The sequence below is a fragment of the Prunus persica genome, chromosome G4 (assembly GCF_000346465.2).
Source record: "Prunus persica cultivar Lovell chromosome G4, Prunus_persica_NCBIv2, whole genome shotgun sequence".
NCBI lineage: Eukaryota > Viridiplantae > Streptophyta > Magnoliopsida > Rosales > Rosaceae > Prunus > Prunus persica.
In genome coordinates this window covers 4,955,477-4,980,168 of record NC_034012.1, presented here as the reverse complement: position 1 = coordinate 4,980,168, position 24,692 = coordinate 4,955,477, and the positions used below count along the sequence as shown (strand labels likewise).

Here is a 24,692-nt window from a genome sequence, read left to right as displayed (position 1 = left end):
TACCCATACAACAGTATTTATTTAAAAGGGTGGTGCGGGTTTATCGTCCACGCCTTTACTTTTATTTAAATGTATGGAGCAGAATTAGTGCCCATACAAGTACGTTTACTTTATCGTAAATTTACTTTTACTTAAAGTATGATGTGGAACTAACCCTCATACTTTATGAATTTACTTTACCGCACATTTAATTTTATTTAAGATATGGTGCGGAATTAACGTCCATATAGCAAGCAATTTATTTTATCGCACATTTACTTTTACTTAAAGTATGATGAGGAATTAACCCTCATACTTTATGAATTTACTTTACCGCACATTTAATTTTATTTAAGATATGGTGCGGAATTAACGTCCATATAGCAAGCAATTTATTTTATCGCACATTTACTTTTACTTAAAGTATGATGAGGAATTAACCCTCATACTTTATGAATTTACTTTACCGCACATTTAATTTTATTTAAGATATGGTGCGGAATTAACGTCCATATAGCAAGTAATTTATTTTATCGCACATTTACTTTTACTTAAAGTATGATGAGGAATTAACCCTCATACTTTATGAATTTACTTTACTGCACATTTACTTTTACTTAAAGTATGATGAAGAATTAACCCTCATACTTTATGAATTTACTTTACCGTACATTTACTTTTATTTAACGTATGGTGCGGGTTTATCGTCCATACAAGCAATTCATTTACCAATAATTTAATTTACAAGCAATTTATTTTATGGATTAATTGTGTGGTATGATGAGTTTTTTTTACAAGGATACAGATCAGAACCAGAAGTTTCTTGATCCTCATCATACAACTACATCAGGACTTGAAGATCCTTGATGATGATATTGATATGAGAGCTAGCAGTCTCTCCAGTACTATATTTGTAAACATGTGATCGGACTTGAGGGTCCTTGATTCTTGATATGTAAATAAGGACATGGGGTTCCTTAATGATGTAACAGTACCGTATTGGTTCATAATGCCGTACACATGGATGATAACTGTACTGGCAAATGTACTGTACACATGAATAGTATCGGATATATGAATAGTGACGTATACATAAATATTAACCATTTTGGGTAAACCGTCACTATATACAAAAGGGAACCTGTAGTTCCTTAAACTCATGGATGAGCAATTAAATGAGATGCCAGAAGTTCCTCAAGATATGGACAATTATGTAAGGGTTTGAAATCCAGAAATATGAACAGAAAATTGTAAAAATGTTCATACCATGAGAATATGTGATTTTGGCCCGAAGTTCAAAATCTAAGGGGATTGAATGTCCATACCATGAGAATATGTGATTTTGGCCTGAAGTTCAAAATCTAACAGTGTTGAGAACCTAAAGTTCCAACAATTAAATGGACAACCCTTGAGGTATTATTACAGATTGTGGTACGCCACATATTTCTTTGGCATAAGAAAATGATGAATTTAATAAAGATCGATTATGTTGTAATCGACACCTCAAGGAAGAAATATATTTTGTGAATTTCGGTTGTTAAGAATACACCGTGAAACCCTAAATGATGAATTGAGGCTCCCCACATATTTTGTTATATCTGGGCCGGAAGCTCATGAACCCAAATATATGAGATATTAGCGTGGCCTTTACTCAATCCATATTTCATGTTCACTTGAAAAGGGCGAATAAATTCTGAGTTTGTGTTTAGCCCAGGTCAAAAGTTCCATACGTTGAAATATGAAATTTGGGAGAGTCGATGTGGTTATTTGAACCTATAAGGCACAAGGTTCCAAACCGTCATTTTGAAAAGACGTAAAAACCACAGATGCAAGTTTAAGAATGTGCGCAATTATTATTACAGGAACATACAACAGATAGATTTTTTTTCCTGCAATGAAGGTGCAGGCCCTGTAAAATCTATAAAAATACATTATGTTCTAGAAGCCTCTGAAGGAAGAGGACGGCGCCTCTTAAGCTTAGCCATGAGCCTCTCGTGGTCTCCCAAAATTCTTTCATTGGAGACCTGCAGCATGTCTAGCCTTCTCAGTGTATCAACAGAGTACGAACTCACCAGTTTCAACAAGGCATTATTCTCTCCTTTAAGTTTCTCAACCTCCTGTTGAGACTCATGAAGCATCCTTTGGAGAGACGAATTTTCAGTTGTTAAATTCTGAACCTCGTTTGCTCTAGCAAGCAAACGATCAGCCATGTTAGAAACAGAAGCAGCACTCTGAATGCTAAAAGCCATTGAGTCATCAATAGCCTCTTCCTCAGATCTCCCTGTCAACAACATTTCATCCATTGGAATAATGAAATTCCTAGCTACTATGACAGCAGTAGCATCATTCATCATCACAGAATCATTAACTGTGAGATGACGATTTTGGGATACAAAGGATGGATGCCAAACTTTGGCATCACTGGTTGTTGTGGGAGTATCATTTAAATTGAAATAATTTGGACAGGAAGAAGAGGAAGCCATTTTTAAGAAGGTTTCGAAGAAAGTCTTAAGAAAACTAAAGTTTCAGAAAATGAAGGAAGTTAAGTTGAAACACAGTTGCTCCAATCAAGATTTGCAAAGGCAATATCTATATGAGGAAATATGGGTACAGTTTTTCAGGATCCCAATATCTTCTCGGATCCCCATATTCTCTTTTTCTTTACCAGATTCCAAAACTTCACGTGGCCTCCATTAATGTTTGTCGGCACTTTCGGCGTTTCCAAAGTATTATTTTCGTCAAAAGCCGATCTTGCTTTGCGGATTTCACGGAGCTACTTTTTCAAAAGTATCCCGAGAATCTCGCAATTTTCCTATGGTTAATTTGAAATTCACCGGTTCTACCTATTCATTGTATTTGTGTATAAATGTGTTACTAACAAAATTTTCTTTGCAGAAGACATCCAATTTTCTCCATACCTAGTGATACGATATCTACTTGTTTTTCTTATCAGTGAGCACTTAAAATGCCCGAGAAGCAAGACTATCTCTGATCATCCATTCAGGAAGCTAGACTATCCCTGATCACGTTTCCGCCACATCAGGGAACTGTGAAGGCAACCTTATGCTCTAATCTCCGGAAGTTCTTCTAAACTAGAAGAAATGAGAGCTTGTCGTTTGCTCCCACCAGCTTCCTTCCTTGATTGCTGAGCTTGTTGTCTGCTCCCACCAGCTTCCTTCCCTGATTGCTTACCTTACCTTGCAATCAATATCACAATCTTTGTATCTTTTCTTTCTTTTTATAACTCTCTGTTCATAAGGGATTCTATTTCTTTAGAACGAACATCCGAAGAAAGAATCCATACGGTGATCCTAACTATGACGGTTATTTGTTTTTGACAGAGAAAAGAGTTGTGGTTTTACTCTTGCAGGATATAACTAGATCATCAAGCGCTACATTTACTGGGCCGATACGAGCTTGAATGATAATTGAGAAAAGTTTCTCCCACCTAAGGATGTAAGCAATACTTGTGTTATTTTATGCTTATATACTTATTTGATATTTTATCTTGAAAGGTAACCAAATGGGAAGATAAGTCCAAAAGAATGGCTTGTATGTATCCATGAATTATTAATGTAAATTTTACAGATTGCAAGTTGGATACATTGATAATACACTGCACAAATTAATGTCCCATAAGAACAGAATATGGGTATAGCAGTGATCAATATGATGCACGCCTGTTGCGTAGCAAATGATGTGGATTGAAGTCCCGAAAGGACAATCCTTTGACATGTCAATATTGATATTATATTATGCACGCCTAATGCGTAGCAAATTATATGGGTTAAGGTCCCAGAAATTAATTGACATGTATGTATTAATCTGTGGCATGCCTACAGCATGACAGATATATGGGTTCTAAATGTTCCAACTCCCTAAATGGAGATTTTCCACGCCCTATGTAAAATAACGCTCCATTGGAAATTATAATTCACATTCTCACATAATAAAAGCCCCCTGAAGTGGCTTGGGTACCCAAAAGCAAAGAAATGCTTATAATTGATGCATGCGCATGCAAATGAGAATGATGGGATCATGAATTGATGAATGACAATTTTTGATCATGAATTGACGAATGACAATTTTTGGTTTTGGAGTAGCTACTCAAATCATCAATGGGCTGTATTGATTGGAACCACGTTCAATTATTAAATGTCGACAATATCATTGGCCAAAATGGAACGAGGTAATTCCATTATAAATGAGAATGAACGTGAAAGAACAAACCCACAGTACGAACCCCAAAAGATGTTAATACTGAAATTTATACTTGGGTGTTCGGAATAAAAGAGAATATACCTACTTTGTATGACACACTGTTTCTGGCAGAAACAATGAATGTTGGGTTTTCTCCATATTTACAGATTCAATTGTGCCCCCCCTTATTACACAATTACGGAGACCAACATATTATTTTTAAGGGTTATTAAATGCACGGAGCATATCGCCAGAAGCGATTTCTTAAAGATGTATAAATAGCTGGGTTAAAGCTATATAATGTGTCATAAAGTTTAATCCCTTTTAAACAAAATCCGTTGAGAGGATTGACATTGCATAAAGCAAGTCCCTAAAGGACATGTGCTTGAAGCACAAAATTTGTACTCAATATTAATATGCATAAATTACCTCAGTGAGTACATTGATTATAATGTGATTGCAACACATTAAAGCTTCTGCAGAATTCACGAAATATTTGTCTCGACTTAAGGATCGAGCATTATGCCAACGAGATTCTTGCTTATACTAAGAAAGTATTGAAGCATTTTTATGAGGATTATCCGTTGGACACTTTAATGATTTTCCGGAAATATATTAGACCGGACATCATATTTTCCAGATAGGGCTCAACTCCATCACCATCATTTTGGGATGATGTGAGGTATATTTGATGCTATCTCCGCATAATACCATGTACGGGCATATTCTTTCAAGTGAACTTACAAATAGCCCAAGTTTTGTTAGAAACGCGGACTCTGAAAATTTCTATGATTTACATAGAGATAGCTCACTGGAAATATATTTACTCACTCAACTATATGAATAGTTGATGGCTACATCCTCCACTCACTCCAAAAGATTTTCGCTCCAAAAAGATAATCATGAAGATATCAGGGGGAGATATTCATCAGGGGGAGCATCCAAAACTATGCTGCACTGATTACTGTAATCTTCTTCATTCCATCAGTTTTCTACCTCATTGAGTTTTCTCCAAGCAAATCTTTAATGATGCAACCGACATGTCATTTGTGGTCTCCAAGGGGGAGTGTTGTAAATAATATTGGTGAAGCCCACATAAAGAGAAATGATGGAAGAAAAATGATGGTGTTGAGTATGGTAGTCAAAAGAAGAAATGATGGTGTTAGAAGTGGGATGATTAGTCAAAAGATTATAATGTTGGGGAGAAATCATTATGTCTCCATTAGAATCCTTTTACTTTGCCTATAAATAGGCTTGCTCATTCACTTGTAAGACACACCAAAATGAAGAGAAGAATGAGTGAGGAAAGAAAGAAAGGAAGAGAAGGAAGAAAGAGGGTGAGTAAGTAGAGAGAAAAATAGAGTGGAGAGAAATTTCTCCAAGAGAGAAAAATTAGTGAGCCACATATATTGTAAACACTAAAGTTGTAGCCCTATTATTTTACATAGTGAAAAAGTTACTACTGCTGCTCTCCGGGGACGTAGGCATAGCCGAACCTCGTTAAATACTGTGTCTCATTTACTTTACGTGCAGCTCAATATTCGCACATATCTCAGTAATTTTATAACATCATATTCTATATTTCATCAGTCATTCAAATCTTACCTTTCAGAAAGCCAATTTTAAACAGAGTAAATAAAGTCCAAAAAGTCAGTTTCCTTGAGAATACCTTTACCAATCAAAATCCGTCTGATTTTGTGCGGTAGCCGTAGTGGGTTGGGCTTGAACGCATATTAGCGCCACCTGCATGGAATGGATCGAAATCTTAACTTATTCTAATCCTAACCAATTTTTATCAAACACCTTCTCCTTTACTTGAGCTAATTCCAAGAGCATACACCGAAATTATTTTTGAGTAAAAGCAAAAACAATCCGGCAAAGGGTTTTAAGGTAAATCTAAAGTAAATCTAGATACACACAGTCTCTTATTCATAAGCCACATGTATTAGATAAAACTAAATATTTGCAATCATTCGTAAATCATATATATCGAGTAAATTTGAATAAACTTAACCATGAGCAAACCATGCGTATATGGTAAATAAAAATTCATGAAATGAAGTGGAAAACTCATGTGCCTGACGGATAACAGTTGTGGATATGCACATTGTGGATGATGACATTGCTTATGAACTGCAATGTGATGCAGCCACCACCCACAATGTGGACATTGGCTCCACGGCCATCAAGGGTCTTGTAGCTGTTGAAGATGAGCTCTTGGGAGAGCTTGATGAGCATGTTGCCAGGGAACACAATCCAGAGAGGCTCAGTCTGTATCACAGCATAACTCAGAGTGCCTGGCCTTGGATTCACAGCATCATCATTAGAAGAGTCTGTGACAATATAATACTCACCACCTTTGCCTCCAAGAGCATATTGGCCAAACCCAATTGCACAATCTGCTAAGCTCTGCCTGTTGTTTGGCCAATTTGGGTTACATTCCTAACAGTCATCTATTGTTCCTATTAGGCATGAAGAGTCCTCGTATTTTTGGGTTCCTTGCAGCATTTCTCTTCTTGCCAAAGAAGCATAAACCTTCCTGAAAAATAAAGGGAAAAAAGAAGTAGAGATTGATAACTCAGATCTACAAAAGGCTGAGAAACAGAAGAAAAAAAAAAAACAGAGGAGGTAATTAAAGCTATGCATTTACCTATGAACAGCAGGACAATGCAGGTAATACAACAAATTTTACAGCTTGCTATACAATTGCAATACTATATCAAGAGAATGTGGTTCCACCCTTTTATAATCAAGGGCTGTATATGCTATAGGAAGCTAGTCTGTCTGAGCTGTATGTGAAAATGACATAACAGGATTCTCAGTAATTGACAGTAATCAAGAACCTTATGCATCTTCAAGGTCGAAGAGAGAGTCCAAAAAGGGAACGCAAGACAGACAAAAAAATAAAAAATAAAAAATCGGCCAGACAGAAAATTTATAACTACATGCAAACAGAAAATCTATAACATCTGTTAGAGATTTGGACTTTTAGAGCAGCAAATTAAAACAGGTCTTATAGTTTAATCAAATAAGATCCAAGATATTAGTAACAACAAAAATGAAAAAGAAGAGCAACAAAAATCGAAAGGAAAGATGAAGCAAAATTTACTTACAGATCAGTGAGAGAAAGAGACTGAAACAGAGAGCAAGCTGGAGTTCGATATGAAAAAGAAGACCAACGCACGCTACTCCCATAAAAATCGAAGCCTCCAGATAATCTCCAACAGTAGACCGGCCTCTCCCATCATTGCCCCGCAACCAGGCCAACCAACCTGGTTAGAAGCGAACCCAGCATCTGATAGAACGAAGGCTCCAAGTCGTTACAATCGAAGGAGAGGGGGGGCAAAATGGGGAAAACACAAAGCAATTAGCCAAGGGCAAAACCGTGATTTCACTGTGCTGATGAGAAAACTGAGTTTAGTTTCGTCATTTCACTGTGCTTAGCTGCAGTGTTTAGTTGCATTGGGTTTTAATATATATAGAATTTTTTGGATCCTACCATTGAAAAGTTATCAATAGCTACAATGTTCTATCAACTCATGGTGCCTATATAAGTGAGCTCAGTGCTCATACAATTCCACATGCTCAAGGGCTATTAGAGGAGGGGGAGGTTCAATCTTTGGGGTCATTCTGGCATGGAAACTTGAGTTGGTTTCAGTTCCTCCATCTGTAACAGTTCACACATAATCGAAGACCATACAACAGGGTGCAACCAAACTTGTTTCTAGATGGCAAGCTATAGCAGATAGGATTCCTGAAGGGAATTTCTTGCGTTTGGTTATATAAGTTGCAAATGGAGGTGGTACAAATGGCGCGAAAACTATTCAAGTTATATTCAATTTCTTGTTTCTAGAGACTGTCGAGAAACTTCTCCCTTGGATGAAAGAAAATTTCCCAGAGTTAAGTGTGGAGCAGACCAAATTCGCTGAAATGAGTTGGATTGAGTCTGTTCTATCCATGGCTGATATCCAAAGAAACAAAACAGAAGTTCTGCTTCAGCGGACTCAACAATCTAAGAGATTCTTCAAAGCAAAATCAGACTATGTGACAAAACCAATTTCAGAAGCTGGCTTGGAAGGTTTATGGTGCTGTTGGAAAAAATAATGCTCATTTGTGTTTGTTGATGCGAAAAAGTGGTTCAGCACGTATTTCGTCAACTTAGTGATATTATGCTTTCAGTAGGTGACTGTCTTCGGAAGGTGTTCTGTTTCGGAAGGGTAAGTACCTACAAAAGGACACGTTCGGTAAGTCCTTCGGGTACCGGTGTGGTACCGGCCGAAGGCTCTCCGATGCTTGAGTAAGTACGGATTTAGTAATGTTAACTGACAGATCAATCGATAGCGTACCGTTTGTTCTGATCCCCTCCTTTTGGGATAGGGGTCTTCTTAATTTGGCAAGGCCAGTTTGTTTACACAGTATGATGATTTTGTTGTTGTGGCTTTCTTTAAACCTTCGGCAGGTAAGGACTCGGAGTCGAACAAGAGGCTGGGCCTTGGGTAGTTTGAGCACACGAGCTTGTAGCTGGATCATTGACGTTCTATAGTTGGGCTTGACTAAGGTGAGGAACTCGCGGCGACTTCATTAGCCCTTCATAGTCTTTAGTAAGCTAAATATATTGAGATGGTGGTTGTTAATCTCTGACAGGGTCTAGAAGGAGAATGTCGGAAGCCGGGCTTCATGAAGTTGAGCTTCCGTTGGCTTAGGGTGAAGACTTGGAGTTGGGCCTGCGTTGAGGTAAGTGTTTTTCATGCCTCTGTTTCTTCGACAAGGCCAATTTTCTGTAGAATTTGGGCTGGGCCCTTAGAGCTAGGGCACGGGTTGGGCTTAGCTATATCATGGACAAGGGTGAATTGTGACCCCCCTTTGGACTTCTTCACAGGTCTTGCCGTTCGGCAAGGCCCCCTCTAATTTCCCTCTCCATTATTTATTTATTTTTATTTTGAATTTTGAATTTCAAATTGTGGAACAGGTACAAGGATTTTCAGAGGGAAGGTGAAAGGGTGCTAGGGTTTTCTTGTGAATCGAGGTGTTGGTACCCTTGAGGCTCTATAAATAGGAACTTGGGGTGGCGAAGGTGAACATACTTGAGTCTTGAGAAAAATTTCTCACTTGGTGATGTGGCCAAGGTGATTTCCGGCATCTTATTCGTGGTGGTACAAACAAGGTTAGACCTCATTTCCCTTGAACTTTTGAATTAAAATGTCCTTTTTGGTATGAACATGCTGAAGACTAGGATGAACACCTTGATCAATGATATGAACTTGTTGAATATATGTTTCGATCCTTCTTACACGTGCATTAGTTCCTTTTCCTTGTTTCTATATATTGTAGATGTCTGAAAGTTCTGATAGAGAAAGTCATGACCCCCTGCCTTTGCTGGGGAAGATACTAAGAGTGAGGAGCCCAGTGAATATGTTTGTTTTGAAGATGAGAGTTCCTAGATAGAGGGTGTGATAGAAGGTATTATAGAAAGTAGGAAGGTATTGCATGAGGGTGAGAGGGGTGAGCCATCAGTAGACTTTGGGTCAGAGGCATATAAGGAGATGCCGAGAAATTACACAGAGCTAGAGGCTATAGCTGATCGGGTTCTAGCCTTGCCTCATACACCAAAGGTGGGCTCGAGCAATCAGACATCACCATCGAGGTCCGTGGGTGTAGCCATGGCTTCAGCTTCTGAGGGAGTGGACATACGGGTTGATGTCCCTTTGGCGAAGCGGAATACACTTACAGAAGTAAAGTTGGCCTAGCTTCGGACAGATTATAGTGTTCCACCCTATGTGGGCTAGAGGTTACCCACTGCAATTGATGTGGTTAGGTATCCTTCGAAGGGCGCGGTGCTGATTTTTACGGATATGTACCAGCATGACTTCAAACTACCGTTTCATCCTTGGGTGTAGATGATGTTGGCCAAGCTGGGGTATGTGCCGGGGCAATATAATCCCAACTTTTGGATTCTTCTGCATGAGGTTTACATTACTTGGTGGTTGGCTGGGTTGGGGGAGACAACATTTGAGCAGTTCATGTACTTATACTCGATTTCAAAGCAACAGGGAAGCTTTGGCTAGGCACAAGCCAATTGTCGAAAGGCAAAAGAGTTGGTCACAAGCCTTCTACTCAGAAGTTTTGGAGGAACAGGTAGTGCCTAGCTTATGGTGACTGGGAGTGTCCACCAGGGAAGACCGTCACCAAACACATTCCTACGTACTTCCAGTCTATAGGTCCTTCACCCCATCCTTTAAGACTGATTGTTGTTTTGTTGTGTTTTACCTGCTTTCACTCTTAGTTCTCCATTTTCGCTTGTGCAAGTGTAAATGGCTGAGTAGTATTTGACTTTTGGTGCAGATTCAGTGAAGTGGGGGACGATCTCCAAGGAGTAAGAAGACGAAGTTGAGAGGGAGAGGTCACTGTTGTCAGAGACCGAGCGTTAGTGCCGAAACTTAGTCACCTAGAAGAATCTATTCGAGTCCGAACTCTTGCAAGTGAGTAAGTACCTGGGCTATCTTTGTTGTATGTCTTTTGATTCCGTTTTGTGGTTGTACCTAACTTAGCCTTTGATGTGCAGTAGCAGGTGTTATAAAGGGAAGCACGAAGGTGGTGGTGGATATTGATGAGGCCGAGATGCATAAGCGAGTGAGGGAGTCTTTGGCCAAGAAGGCGGAGAAGGGGGGTGCCCAACAGGCTACTGGGAAACGCCCTAAAGATGACGAGGATGGGCGGGTTGCCGACGTTTTGGGGAAGAGAAAGGCACTGGAGGAAGCTGGCCGAGACTTCCTCCTTTTGATTTGCTGGCACTGCCGAAGCTCCTCTTCGGTCTTGATGATGTTTTTGCTGAAGGGGTGGAGAAAATGGACTTCTCCAAGCTGCGTTGGTAGAAGAATAAGGTGAACCTGGCTATGCATCGGCAAGAGATTCCCTTAGTGAACAACTTCCTGGAAGGCATGAAGAGTGACCCCGAGACTCTAGCGAGGACTCAGGCTTCTTCCTTTGCAAATAGTGCCGAGAAGACGATCCTTACTTCAGCTTATGTAAGTTATCTCGGTTTGTGAATTTGTTCTTATCATTCTGGTTTGCTAAGACTGATGATGCTTTGTTTTGAAGGCCTTTGGCGAGATGTATGTCAACATGGCTAAGGCGGATAAGGAGATCCATAGGCTGAAGAGGCGCGTTGAGATGGCCAAAGGCAAGGTAGCGGAGGTACATGAGGCCATCCGAGAGAGGAACGCCCTGTTGTAGCAGAAGGCAGCGCTGGCCAAAGAGGTGGAAGAACTGAAACAGTCGAAGCTGTCTAGTCGTTTCGAAGTTCAGAGGAGTTGCGCAGCTATATCATGGATCGGTTAGTCGATGAACAGTTTCGTTGGAAGGATAGGCTGGCGAGGTTCAATCCTTCGGTTGAGATCAATTTCGATACGAGCTGCAACCCACCTAGCCTCACTACCGATGTCACTGCCGTTGCGCCAGAGTCAGAGCCGGCCACCGCGGATGCCTCTTCTACTGAGTCCTGAAGGCGTTGCCTTCCTTGTGTATTCTAGTTATTTTTTGGAACACTTGATGTTTATTTCTGATTTGTATGAACATTTTTCCTTGCTTGGGGCAAGGTTATTTGGATTTGCTATGATATTGGACTTGTTGTCATTTGATATCAGTTGTGCTAGCAAAAACATAATCATGTGATTGATGAGAATTAGCCAGAGTCAGGCGTTTCATTAAATAGGTGCTGAAAGGCAAAAGGTACAAGAGTTGGTTGACGCAAGGCTCAAGACCAAAATCTAAGAAAACATAATGTCCTAGGGTCTAGGTGTGTTTACTTATAATAGTACTTGAGGTGATCATCATTCCAAGGATGAGGCAAAGTCTTGCCTTGGGATCACGAAGTTGATAAGTGTTAAGGTGGCAGACTTTGGTAATCTCATAAGGACCTTCCCATGTAGGGCCCAAGGTACCTTCAGTAGGGTTCTTGGTGGCCAAGTAAACCTTGTGCATGACCCAGTCCCCAATCTTGAAAGCACAAGGTTTGACTCGGGAGTCATAGAACTTGGCAATACGCTGTTTATAGGCAACATTGCGTATGTTGGATTGGTCACGAAGCTCATCAATGAAGTTGAGGTTCAGGGCTAACTGCTTGTCATTGGCCTCGGTATCATAAGTGGAGGTTCGGTATGTGGGCTGACCAATCTCCACTGGTGCCACGGCTTCAGTACCAAAGGAGAGAGAGAACGGTGTTTCTCCTGTGGATGTCCAGAAGGTGGTGCGGTAGGATCAGAGAACCTCTAGGAGTAGCTCTTGCCAGCAACCCTTGGCTATGTCAAGCTTGGTCTTCAAGATCTTCTTGATGATTTTGTTCATAGTTACGACCTAGCCATTGGACTGAGGATGGGCTGGGGAGGCAAAGCAAACTCGTAAATTGAGGTTGTAACAAAATTGCTTGAACTTTGCATTGTCAAATTGCCGGTCGTTGTCTGTGATGATGGTGTAGGGGATGTCGAAGGGACATACGATATTTTGCCAAATGAACGTTTCAATGTGAGATGCAGTCATGGTGGCTAAGGCTTTAGCTTCAACCCACTTGGTGAAATAGTTCATATCTACAACTGTATACTTGACCTGACCCTTGTCCTCATGCATAGGTCCAATGTGCTAGTGAGTGAGCGCCTGAGTGGTTGCCGCAGATGCCCTTATGAATCTCCCGAAGGACATAATTATCTTCCTTTGGAGTTAGAAAACGAAGGTAGGGGAGGCTGAAGCCATGCTAGTATAAAGTGCCACTGATGATAAGTATCGAGCGGAGCGATAGCGAACACGCCGTGCCTCAACAAAATCAATAGGTAGTGTCTGGTTTTGCAAGAACTAAAGGATAAGGTCCATCCACGTAGGGTTGTGATCAATGGTACAGATGAATAGTGCCTGTGTGCTGGGCTGATCTAAGAACTCGATGTGGATGTTGCGTCCTATACCCTGCTCTAAGACCGTGGCTAGCCTGGCTAAAGCATCAGCATGCCTTTCTCAGAGTGTGCACTTGGCTTATGTTATAAGCATCGAAAGTTGCAAGCAGGTGACGAGTATGTTGGAGGTAGCCTGTCATAGAGATGTCCTTGGCAGTGAAGTCCTGGTTGACTTGATGGATAACGAGTTATGAGTCACTGAATATCTGAATTTTCTTAGCGCCCATTTCCTTGGTTAGTCGAAGGCCAGCTAAGAGTGCTTCGTATTCGGCCACATTGTTGGAGGCATGGAATTTGAAATGGATGGCATACTTAAGGACAACTTAATCTGGGGAGATGAGGACGAGGCTATCCCTATATCTCTAGGCATTGGAGGAGCCATCCATATATAAGGTCCAAAAGAGCTGGGTCAGGTCTAGGGTGCCGTTGCTGGCGACGTGGACCTGGCTCAAGGGAAGATTGGGTTCGGTTACGATTTGGGTAGAGGTCGAAGCTTGGGGTTCCGTAAATTTTGATATGAAGTCAGCAACGGCTTGGCCCTTTGTAGCTGGGCGGGGTTTGTAGTGGAGATCAAATTCACCAAGTTCAATGACCCACTTGACCAACCTGCCAGAAGTCTCCGGCTTTAGCAATACCTGCCTTAGTGGCAGATTTGTTAGGATATGGATGGTGTGTGCTTGGGAGTACGGTTTGAGGCGTCTAGCCGAAACTACCAAGGCGAATGCTAGTTTCTCAATTTCTGAGTACCGAACCTTGACATATTGTAATGCTTTGCTTACATAATGCACGAGGTGCTCAACACCTTCATGTAGTCGGACGAGCACTGAGCTAACTGTTGTGGTCGAGACGGAGAGGTAAATTGTGAGGGTGTCTCCAGGCTTGGGCTTTGACAACAAAAGGGCCTGGCTCATATACTCCTTGAGCTCGCTGAAAGCTTTGTCACATTCGGCAGTCCAGGTGATGTGCCACTTGTTGCCCTTGAGTGCCTTGAAGAAGGGGGCGCAGCGATCGGTGGCCTTTGAGATAAACCTGATTAGGGATGCAACACTTCCGGTAGGGCTCTGGATGTCCTTGGTTGTCTTGGGTATCTTCATGTCTAAGATGGCCTGGATTTTTTCTGGATTGGCTTCAATACCCCGCTGGCTAATTATGAAGCCAAGGAATTTCCTTGAAGCCACGCCGAAGGCACATTTCGTGGGACTTAGTCGCATGTTATACTGCTTCAGGATGGTGAACATGGTAGCTAAGTTGGAGATGTGCTAGTCAACAGTGCAACTTTTGACTAGCATGTCATCAACATAAACCTCCATGGTGTTACCAATCAGTGGGGTGAAGAGGGTGTTCACAAAACATTGAGAAGTAGCCCCGGCGTACTTGAGCCAGAAGGGCATCGCCTTGTAGCAGTATAGACCACGATCAGTAATGAAGGAGATGTGGGCTTGGTCATCAGGATGCAAGAAGATCTGGTTATACTCAGAGTAACGTCCATGAAGCTGAGGAGGGCGTGGCCAGCTGTGGCGTCCACAAGCTGGTCGATTCGAGGTAAAGGAATGCTATCCTTTGGACAAGCCCGATTAAGGTTTGTGCAGTCTATACACATACGCCAGCCTTTCTTTGGTTTACGAACCATCACCAAATTAGCCAGCCAGGTGGGATAGTCCACCTCCTTGATGAATCCAATGCTGCTTAGCTTATCCACCTCCCTTTTCATGGCCTCGTACCTCTCTGGGTCATAGGCGTGACACTTCTGCCGAACGGGTCAGGGGACAGGATTAATGCTTAGCTGATATCAGGGGATATGCCGGCCATATAATTGTAAGAACATGCGAAGACTTTAGAGTTAAGGCGAAGGAAGGCCATAGGTTAGAGCGAAGCTCTTGGGAGAGGGCGGTGTTGATCCAGAATGTCGTCATGGAGGCAGACAAGCTCAAGATCTTCTACGGGCTCGACCTGCTATATAACCGATTCCTCCCTAGGGTCTTCAGGTGGTTCAGAGCCTGCTTGGGGAAGGGCTGGAGCCTTGGTTACAGCGAGGGTCTCACTCTTATGCTGGTGTTTGGTGGACTTGACTGCTGAAGCATAGCAACTTTGGGCACCAAGTTGGTCGCCACGCACCATGCCTGTGCCATAAGGGGTAGGGAATTTCAGCAGTAGCATTTGCGTGGAAATGAAAATCTTCATTTGGGCCAAGGCTAGACGCCTAAGGATGACGTTGTAGGTTGTGGGACAGTCAACAATGAGGAAGAGAGTGGTGACCGTCGCCCGCTGTTGTGCTGAACCAATAGAGATAGGGAGATGGATGCTTCCAATGAGCTGGACAACATCACTAGAGAAGCTCACAAAAGGTGTGATGCTTCGGTCGAACAAATGAGTAGGGACCTGGAGCTCGTTGAAAGCATTAGCAAACATCATACTGACTGAGCTGCCAGTGTCCACCAAGATACGCCCAATGTCGAAGTTAGAATTATCTGCGTGGATAATGAGTGGGTCATAATAGGGGAGAATAACACTGCGTTCCTCTTCTTCGCATAAGTTAATGGGGGCCCAACCAGATTTTTGCATCTTCGGAAAGCGTCCCTGCTCGGTGCTGAAGACCTGGTGATCATAGATGGAGTGGACATAATGTTTGATGGAGTTGTTGGAGGTCCCAGACATGATAGGACCACTAGTCCTTAAGGAGAACGACCTTGCATGAGCATCTATACTACAATAGGCTTGTATTCTTGCAAGTAACTACCTAAAATTCAAAGTAGATAAAGATGATTATGAAATTGGTTGATACTAAAAATAAATTTAACAAAAACAAATATGATCGAAGGAGAATTTTAAAATATCAATTTATAAAAGCACTAAAATTTCACCATCACCTAGCAATCCCATGAATTTTTACCAATTACTTATGATTCCCACATGCCACTTTGAAGGTTATGTTTTCCTAATTTATATTCTACTTGGAACCTCCAACACAGAATGTATATCCAACATGCAACCCGTCCGGACGTTCGGATCAAATCTGAACATGAAAGACTCATTAAGTTTTGTGAAAACCCTTTGAAAAACCATGCAACCCTTAAGATGTGGTGTTCATCTTGAGTGAAATTACAATTATTAATCACAAGAAGCCAGCGTCAATTTCAAGGAACCTTCCGACCAAAATTGCATTTAATTACTTTTATAAAGATCCTAATGGTGATCAGGCATCAAGACAATTAGATAGTTTAAAACAGTGATTAACAATTCAAAGTATGCATGCACTCAATCATAAGCAATTAAATAAAAATCACATATTCATGCTAAGGTTCAAGGCTTCACCATAGCAAATGAAATTTAGTTATGCATATTCATAGTTGAAATTCAAGAAAATATCATTCGAATGAATAAGAATGAAAACACCTGAAAGTTGCGAAAACCCAAAACCCTAGCAAATGCTCCAAAAGCCAAAAAGAAGTTCCAAAATTTTCTGTGAAAAGGAGCTTAAATATCTCCTAAAACCTAGCTGCCTAATCCCCACAAGGAAACTAAGTTAAAATAAAATAATACTGGGAAATAAAGTCCAAATTGGATTAGGAGAATCCATAATCCGCCTAGCCACGTTTTGGCCTCAAATCTCCTCCAAATCTGGCCCAAGGTTGCTTATTTTAAAGATAAAAATATTCTGAACACTTCTCTAGAAGGCCACGAACCCATCCGAGGTCATCTTGGGCTCCAAAAATGCAATAAATGCCCAAAACGTCACTATTCCAGCACTGCGCACGGCTCATTTATTTTATTGCCAGAAAATAACCGCTTGGTAGAAAATCTGAAATTTTAACACGATCAATTTAAGTGACTCACGGACGTCCTCCAATTGAAATTACTCCAAAATTCGTCCATTTGGTCATAATTAAACATTATATTGGTGGTTACTAGCTGTCCAAACAATAAAATAACTTCATTTTTCCAACAAACAAATAATAATGCAACTTTTTCCAAATTTTTTATGATAACTTCTTTAATATGAATTGAAATGAGTGACAAAAAGCGACAATTGAGATTTTTAAATCATTAGTATGTCCAATTTTAGAATAAGTTTTTGACAGGACTCTAAATCGGTAGGTATTTGTTACAAGGTGTGGGGGACCACACTAGAGGAGGTGGATTTGGTACCTTGTTCAGGTGATCACGTTTAGTCAAGTGTTTATGAAGGAACTTGTTCCTATTGTAAACGTGTTTGAATAGTCTGCATCCTCTACCAATGTATTCAACACTTCTCCAGGAGCATCAAAGAATATATCAGTGCTATTTTCTTTGTGTTGTATTGTTGGAATTTTAAAAGGTTTTAAAAATTTAACCGTTTTATTTATTTAATTACTTTGGTTGTTTTATTTTATTTATTGTGGGTAATTTTTTGGTTGGTGAACTTTTATGGTTGGTGAAGGTTACATGTTTTTGGATGCCTATAAAAGGCCACTCCTCCTTCACATTTGATATACACACAATACACACAATACACACAATACACACAATACACACAATAACACACAATACATTATCAGAATATCATATACACATTCTAATTCTCTCCTTGTCTACTTTTACATAACACACAATACATTATCAGAATATCACATACACATTCTAATTCTCTCCTTGTCTACTTTTACATATATTCTCTACTTTATATTATTATTATTTTGGGCAATGGTTATGTGACTTGGATACCTATATTTGTCTGTGAATGTGCTCATAGCGGATCTTGAGTTTGTGTACAAGGGGTCGTATTTTGGAGTCTTGTAGACCGTCAGTACCTGCACATAGGGAGGCTACAAAGGCTTTAGGACAGCGTCTTTGACGTGCTTCACGGTACCAAACTCACCTTCTTACTTATTATTTATTTTCCTTTACTTACCTATTATTTTGTTTTCTTCAATTTCATTATACCTTCAAAACTTTCCAATTTGTTTATATGTTATTTATAATATAAATATTTTGTAAAAAAAATTCATTGCTGCTGGTCCAAAACGACGCCGTTTTGGTACCAGCGCATTTTAAAAAAAATTTCGCTGGGTTCAAAACGACGCCGTTTTGGATCCAACACGTTTTTAAAAAAATTCGTTGAGATGGTCCATAGAGTCGTTTGACCCTATTGACCCCACTTTGGGTCTCTCCCTGATTCCATCACTGTTGGAGCATCAAAGAATATATCAGTGCTATTTTCTTTGTGTTGTATTTCTCATTTCAACGCACAGAAAACAAATTGGTGACATTTAGTCAAGTGTTTGGTGGTCACGTTTAGTCAAGTGTTTGGTGAAGACAATTTAGACCAATGGCTGCATTTTTCTTTCAACTCAAACTACTTATATAAGTGAGCTCAGAGCTCATACCATTCCACATGCAGAGAGAAATGGAGATCTCTCACATAAAACTAGTTCCAGTCCTACTTTTCATCCTTCTCAATTCAGTTTGGTGCACAACTTCAAACTCAATTTCTGAAAGCTTTCTTCAATGCTTTTCCTCCCACATACCTTCAAACTCAAGCAGCAAAATTATTATCACCAAAAACAATCCTGCTTATTACTCAGTCTTGCAATTTTCCATACAGAATCTCAGATTCTTCAACACTCCAACACCAAAACCAGAAGCTATCATTACTCCTTTTAAACACTCTCATGTTCAAGCAGCTGTAATTTGTTCCAAGAAAGAGGGCATACAAATAAGAACCCGAAGCGGGGGGCATGACTTCGAGGGCCTATCTTATGTATCGATAGCTCCTTTCATCCTGATTGATCTTTTCGAACTTCGGTCCATTGATATTGACATAGAGAATGAGATCGCTTGGGTCGAGTCTGGTGCTACTCTCGGGGAGTTGTATTACGCAATTGCACAAAAGAGTAAAGTCCATGGCTTTCCAGCAGGGACTTGTCCAACTGTTGGTGTGGGGGGACATATTAGTGGAGGTGGATATGGTTCCTTGTTCAGGAAGTATGGTATGGCAGCTGACAATGTCCTTGATGCTAAGATTGTCGACGTTAATGGCAGAGTTCTTGACAGAAAATCCATGGGAGAAGATCTCTTTTGGGCTATTAGAGGCGGGGGAGGCGCAAGCTTTGGAGTCATTCTGTCATGGAAACTTAGGTTGGTTCCGGTTCCTCCAACTGTAACAACTTACGTGGCATCAAAGACCATGGAAGAAGGTGCAACCAAACTTCTTTCTCAATGCCAAACAATAGCAGATTGGATGCCTGAAGGGTATTTCCTGCGTGTGGGTATAGGAGTTACAAATGGTACAAACGGTGGAAAAACTATTGAAGCTGAATTCAGTTTCTTGTTTCTTGAGACTTATGAGGAACTTCTTCCTTGGATGAAAGAAAACTTCCCAGAGTTCAATTTAAGCCGGAGCGCATTCACTGAAATGAGTTGGATTCAGTCTATTCTATATTTCTCTGACTACTCAATAAATGATACAGAAGCTCTGCTCAACCGGAGTCAACAATCTAGGAGCTTCTTCAAAGGAAAATCAGACTACGTGACAGAACCACTTTCAGAAGCGGGCATGGAAGTTTTATATCAGATATTGTTTCAACTAGACGCATCCGCGGTGATACTGACACCTTTTGGCGGAATAATGAGTGAGATTTCCGAATCAGAAATTCCTTTCCCACACAGAAAAGGAAACTTATATGAAATCCAGTATTCTGTCGCTTGGGATGATGACAAAGATAGTGAGAAAGATGTTAGCTGGACAAGAATGGCGTACGCCTACATGGCAGCATATGTTTCCAAGTCCCCAAGAGGTGCCTATTTGAACTCCAGGGATCTTGACTTGGGGATAAACAAGGATGCTAACACAAGCTATGCAGAAGCAAGCATTTGGGGTTTGAGCTACTTCAAGAATAACTTCAGGAGACTTGCTCAAGTGAAGACCGTAGTTGATCCTGGTAACTTCTTTTTTAATGAACAAAGCATCCCTGTGTTACGATCTGGAAAAATGAAATGCCAACAACAACTAGATGCGTCTCTGTAATAGAATGAACAACAAATAAATAGGTTCGGCTTCATTTGCTCATTCCATTGTACCACGTTACCAACCCACGAATAATAGAACCTCATCTGTTGCCTTTCTCTTGCTGTGAAGATTGAAATCCATTCGCAAAACAGAAGTATAATTTTATTTCAAATGATTTAAATATTTTAATTCCTGCTTTGATTGTCAAACTGTTTATTTGATGAAGTCTTCTTCTGTACAATCTCCGAGGAGATTTCTCTGCTCTGTTATCAGAACAGAGAAGACAGAACCAATCTCCGAGGAGATATCTTACTTTTAACTAGTAACAGCCTATGACTCCTGAGTTGGAGGATTGAGATGCATATGATCATATAAGTCATAATTAAGCACTCATTTGCTGCTTACTAGGTGTCCAAACAATAATGCAACTTTTTTTAAAAAAATTTATGATAACTTCTTTAATACGAATTGAAATGAATGACAAAAAACGACATTGCGATTATTAACTCATTTGTATCTCCAATTATAAAATAAGCTGTTGAGAAGAATCTAAATCGATAGAGTTTTGTTTTCATGCTCTTGGGTGTTCTCTAACGTATTCTTCAATATTTTATTTTTTATTTTTTATGATATGCTTCAATATTTTAAACGACACTTGTTTCTTGTTTTATTCTAACTACAAAAATAAACATACTGAACCTTTGCTTTGTCTTCAATGGACACCTAATGCCCGCATTGGGATATTTAGTCATATACCCATTCTTAATACTAATTATATAAATAAACTTTGCACCTACAATTTTTATAAACAAACCTAAAAAATGAAAGCTGATCCTATTAAATTTAATTTTGATTATTAAATTACTTTGATACCCTATTGAATGTGTTGGGGTTAGGCTTGTTTTAAGAAATTGATGGCAGTTTTGTAATTTAAAACAAGTTAAAAGCCTCTTTGTTATGTTGTAAATGAGTTTTGGGTGTGTTTCTAAAGTCCATTTCATATAAGTTTTTTAAAATAATTTGGGCCCCTATATTAGGTATAATAGTGAATCTCTCACTTTTCATGGCTCTCATGTTCTAGTAGCTATAAATGATGAGAAACTTTAAAGCCTAGAGATGACGCTAAGTGAGAGAGCACGAGATGGGATGGATGGTCAAGTCGAGGATGCCAAGCAGGAGAGTACACAATTGTAAGGGCAGGGGGGGACAATGGATGAGTGAGAGGAGAGGGAAAGTGGGTAATTAAAGACCATATTTAGAACGACCCTGAAAGATTAACAAACTAGTACGTAAAGTCATTCATTTGATAAAAGTCATGAGTAAAGACAAAGAAAACTAAGTTATCATGAGTAAAACAGGCAACAAAGAGAAGATTAGTACGAAGAGAGGGAAGACAAAAGATATTTTGAAGAAAAAATTGTGTAACACCCCGACTCCAAATTAAACCCCTTATTTAAATTATTTAAATTATTTAAGGAAAATTACAAATTTACCCTTGAGATAGGGGTATTTTGGTTATTTTCTCACCCGGAGAGAATATGGGGCAGTGACTAGTATTTTTGGATAGGTCGTACTGAGAGGAGTTCGTAGACATGTAGTGGGCTCGAATCGGAGTTGTAACGAAAGAGATATGGTCAAAAGAAACCCAGTGGCACAATCGTAATTATTTTGAAATGAGATTTTTATAAAAAATCAGATCTCTCTCTCTCTCTCTCTCTCTCTCTCTCTCTCTCTCTCTCTCTCTCTCTCTATCCTCTCTCTCGCGTGCGGTACAGCAGCCAGCCACATTTTGGCTGGCCGTTCTCTCCTCCACCACCGATGACGACGGGGCTGGTACCAAAATGACCGGGCCGTCGTCCTCTTCCAACTCCAATCAGCTCCCGCCTCCAACGCCTCGGTTTCGTCGGAAAATGGAGAAGAAGTGGCCGGTGTAGTTCGAACTTCTCATCCGTCGATCTCCCTCCTCCAGCTACCGATTCCGACGAGTGAGGTATGGATTTCTACCTATTTTCCATGCTCTAGCTGATGGTTGGGTAGGATTACATCGATTCTAAGCATAGGTAATTTCATTTACAAATTGAAATTCGGCTGGTTTTGGGATCTTGATTCCAGCCACTTCTGGTCAGTTTTTGGGGTAGGTCTAAGAACAATAGTGGTTCCAAATAAGGTGTTATACCTAGGGTAAGAGTTTGGAGCCGTGGTTTTGAGATTTTCCTACGATGCGTAATCGCTTTGGGCACCCAGCGCTGCCGGCGCGTGCGGCGGCGCGTGGGTAAGGGTAGTGAAGTTGCACTATGTCTCGATGAGATCCTTAGGTTGTCAAGAGTGCGTAGGATTTCGCGGATCTCAATTCGGACGTCGTTTGACTATCGAATGGATATCGCCTATTGCGCATTATCCGGGTTCGATAGGTTAGGACCGTTGGATGGTCTCAGATTTAATATATGTTAATCTAGGTATTTCTAGGATTGTGTAGGAATTCACGGATCGTGAATCGGAGCCCCGGATGTTCCGATTTAATAATTTAAAGTTTATGTTTTATATTAATCGTCAGATCGTGCGATCGTAAGCGATCTGACCGTCTGATTTGAACCAAACTTGCAGGACGAGTTTCCTATACCTTGTAGAACCCATGGGAACTTTCGGATCGGAATTTGGAAGTCGTGGGCCCCATGGGCCCGTTTGACCAGGGTTAGGGTAGTTTGACCCTTGGTTGACCGTGAGTCTCCCGAAGTAATCTCACCTTCCCAGGGGGATTATCAGGTGCTAGATTATTGTTGAGGTTACACAACATTAGAATTAATATATATATTTATATATGTTTGTATACAGGCACAAAAGAGTCTAGAATGTCAGTTAAAAGTGCTATACGCACTACATTAGGTACCTCCCCGGATTTTGGTTACACTGCAAGTACCACCCTTTGAAAGTTAGGTCCCACGTCGCATAGGTTATCCAACATGCGGACAGACCCCATACATGGCGTTGGTTGTACCGGCGTATGGGGTGATCTTGTGATAATATGTTGAGGTCGGACGTGACGTAGGTTATTCGGCGTGTCGACAGACCCCATACGTGGCGTTGGTTGTACCGGCGTATGGGGAGATATTTTGATATGATGTTCACGTCTCGCATGAAGTAGGTTATTCGGCGTTGAGACATGCCCTATACGTGGTGTTGGTTGTACCGGCGTATGTGGAGATATTGTAATAGTATGGTATGGTCGTACGTGGCGTAGGTTATCCGGCGTGTTGACAGGCCCCATATGTGACGTTGGTAGTACCGGTATATGGGGAGATTATGTGAAATACAGAGAAATGAAATAAGGTATTGCCTATTTGTGGAATTGGGTTTTAAGGAAGAACTACGTGTGCTTGATAGGCCCCATACGTGGCGTTGGTAGTACCGGTGTATGGGGAGATTATGTGAAATATAGAGAAATGAAATAAGGTATTGCCTATGTGTGGAATTGGGTTTTAAGGAAGAACTACGTGCGGCTTGATTCCTCAATGAGGGTACGTAGGCAGTCTAAGGTTATTAGGTGCAGCCGCAGACATAGATGTGATTGTGTTAGGAGGTTAAAACCTCGTATGTTGGATTTGGAAAAGTTAGATGATGTATGTTGTAGTTAGTAGTCATAATTCGTCTTTGAATTTATTGTTTGCCTTGTTTAAGGCATGAATTGATTTGTTAGTGTGCTTGGTAGTTTGTTGAGAATTATTGGAAGGCCGAAGACCGTTTATGTAAATTGCATGAGATTATTTTATGCATGCTGCCATTCGGAATATTAAATGTGTTTTTATGCAGGTTGAAACTTTGAGAAATGTTCAATTTACAGAGGAGACTTTGTCGAAATTTTAGCAGAAATTCTCGTACCCTTATTCCATTTTGGGAAAAGGGTATAACTTTAGAAGTGGGCCTGACGTCGGGGTGATGTAGGGAATTTCCACAGGATTCGCCTCGGGTTTTGGAAAATTCGGGGTGGGTACTTTTAATTGGTATCAGAGATCTAGGTTCAATTTCCTGTGGACCCTGCACCTTATGTGCATCCTTAAGTTGTGGGCATCATTATGTGTTCCATCTCGGAATGGCACATTTGCGACGTTGAGGACGTCACAAAAGTCAAATTATTTCACAGTGGAAAATACGGAAGAGAAATTCCGTTGGATGAGTTACATGGAAGTGAGGGAGTTGTGAGTTCGACCAAAGGAGGGTCGTGACAACTATAGTAGTGGTGATGGTAATCTCAACCCTCGGTAGTTGGTATAGATATGCAACTATGAAAATCAATTAATTTGATGTTGTCAAAGAATTGTCATTCCTAAGTGAAGACATTCTGCAAGAGAGAAGAAGGAAGCAGAAGTAGAGCTGGAGCTTTACCACAAACAGAGGCTGTCTCAGAAGTTCCAGAAAATTATGAACAGGAACCGGAGGTTTTGCATAGGGTAACAGCTGTACCTATGGTACAGTTGGATGTTCCTATAACAAAGTTGTTCGTTAAGTCCGCATAGCGGTGACAAGTTCTTTTAGGGAGACAGGTTCATTGATGGCAGCCAATGAATCGACAAGGGACTTAGCATGATGAAGGT

General features: G+C 40.6%; 2 protein-coding genes and 1 long non-coding RNA gene across 3 annotated transcripts; 1 reads left to right on the top strand and 2 right to left on the bottom strand.

The window, feature by feature from the left end:
• On the bottom strand, positions 6,051–7,728 carry LOC109948538. The gene is made up of 2 exons (XR_002271149.1): positions 7,293–7,728; positions 6,051–6,718 (listed from the first exon to the last, which is right to left on the bottom strand). It is a non-coding gene; the product is annotated as an uncharacterized LOC109948538 (long non-coding RNA).
• On the bottom strand, positions 14,461–15,773 carry LOC109948520. Its single transcript, XM_020561688.1, has 2 exons — positions 15,081–15,773; positions 14,461–14,865 (listed from the first exon to the last, which is right to left on the bottom strand). The coding sequence occupies exons 1-2, from the start codon at positions 15,771–15,773 to the stop codon at positions 14,461–14,463; spliced, it is 1,098 nt and encodes a 365-aa protein (XP_020417277.1).
• Positions 18,481–20,284, top strand: LOC18780139 (berberine bridge enzyme-like 8). The gene has a single exon (XM_007214332.2). It carries the CDS (start codon positions 18,490–18,492, stop codon positions 20,119–20,121), a length of 1,632 nt encoding a protein of 543 aa, XP_007214394.2. The 5' UTR covers positions 18,481–18,489; the 3' UTR covers positions 20,122–20,284.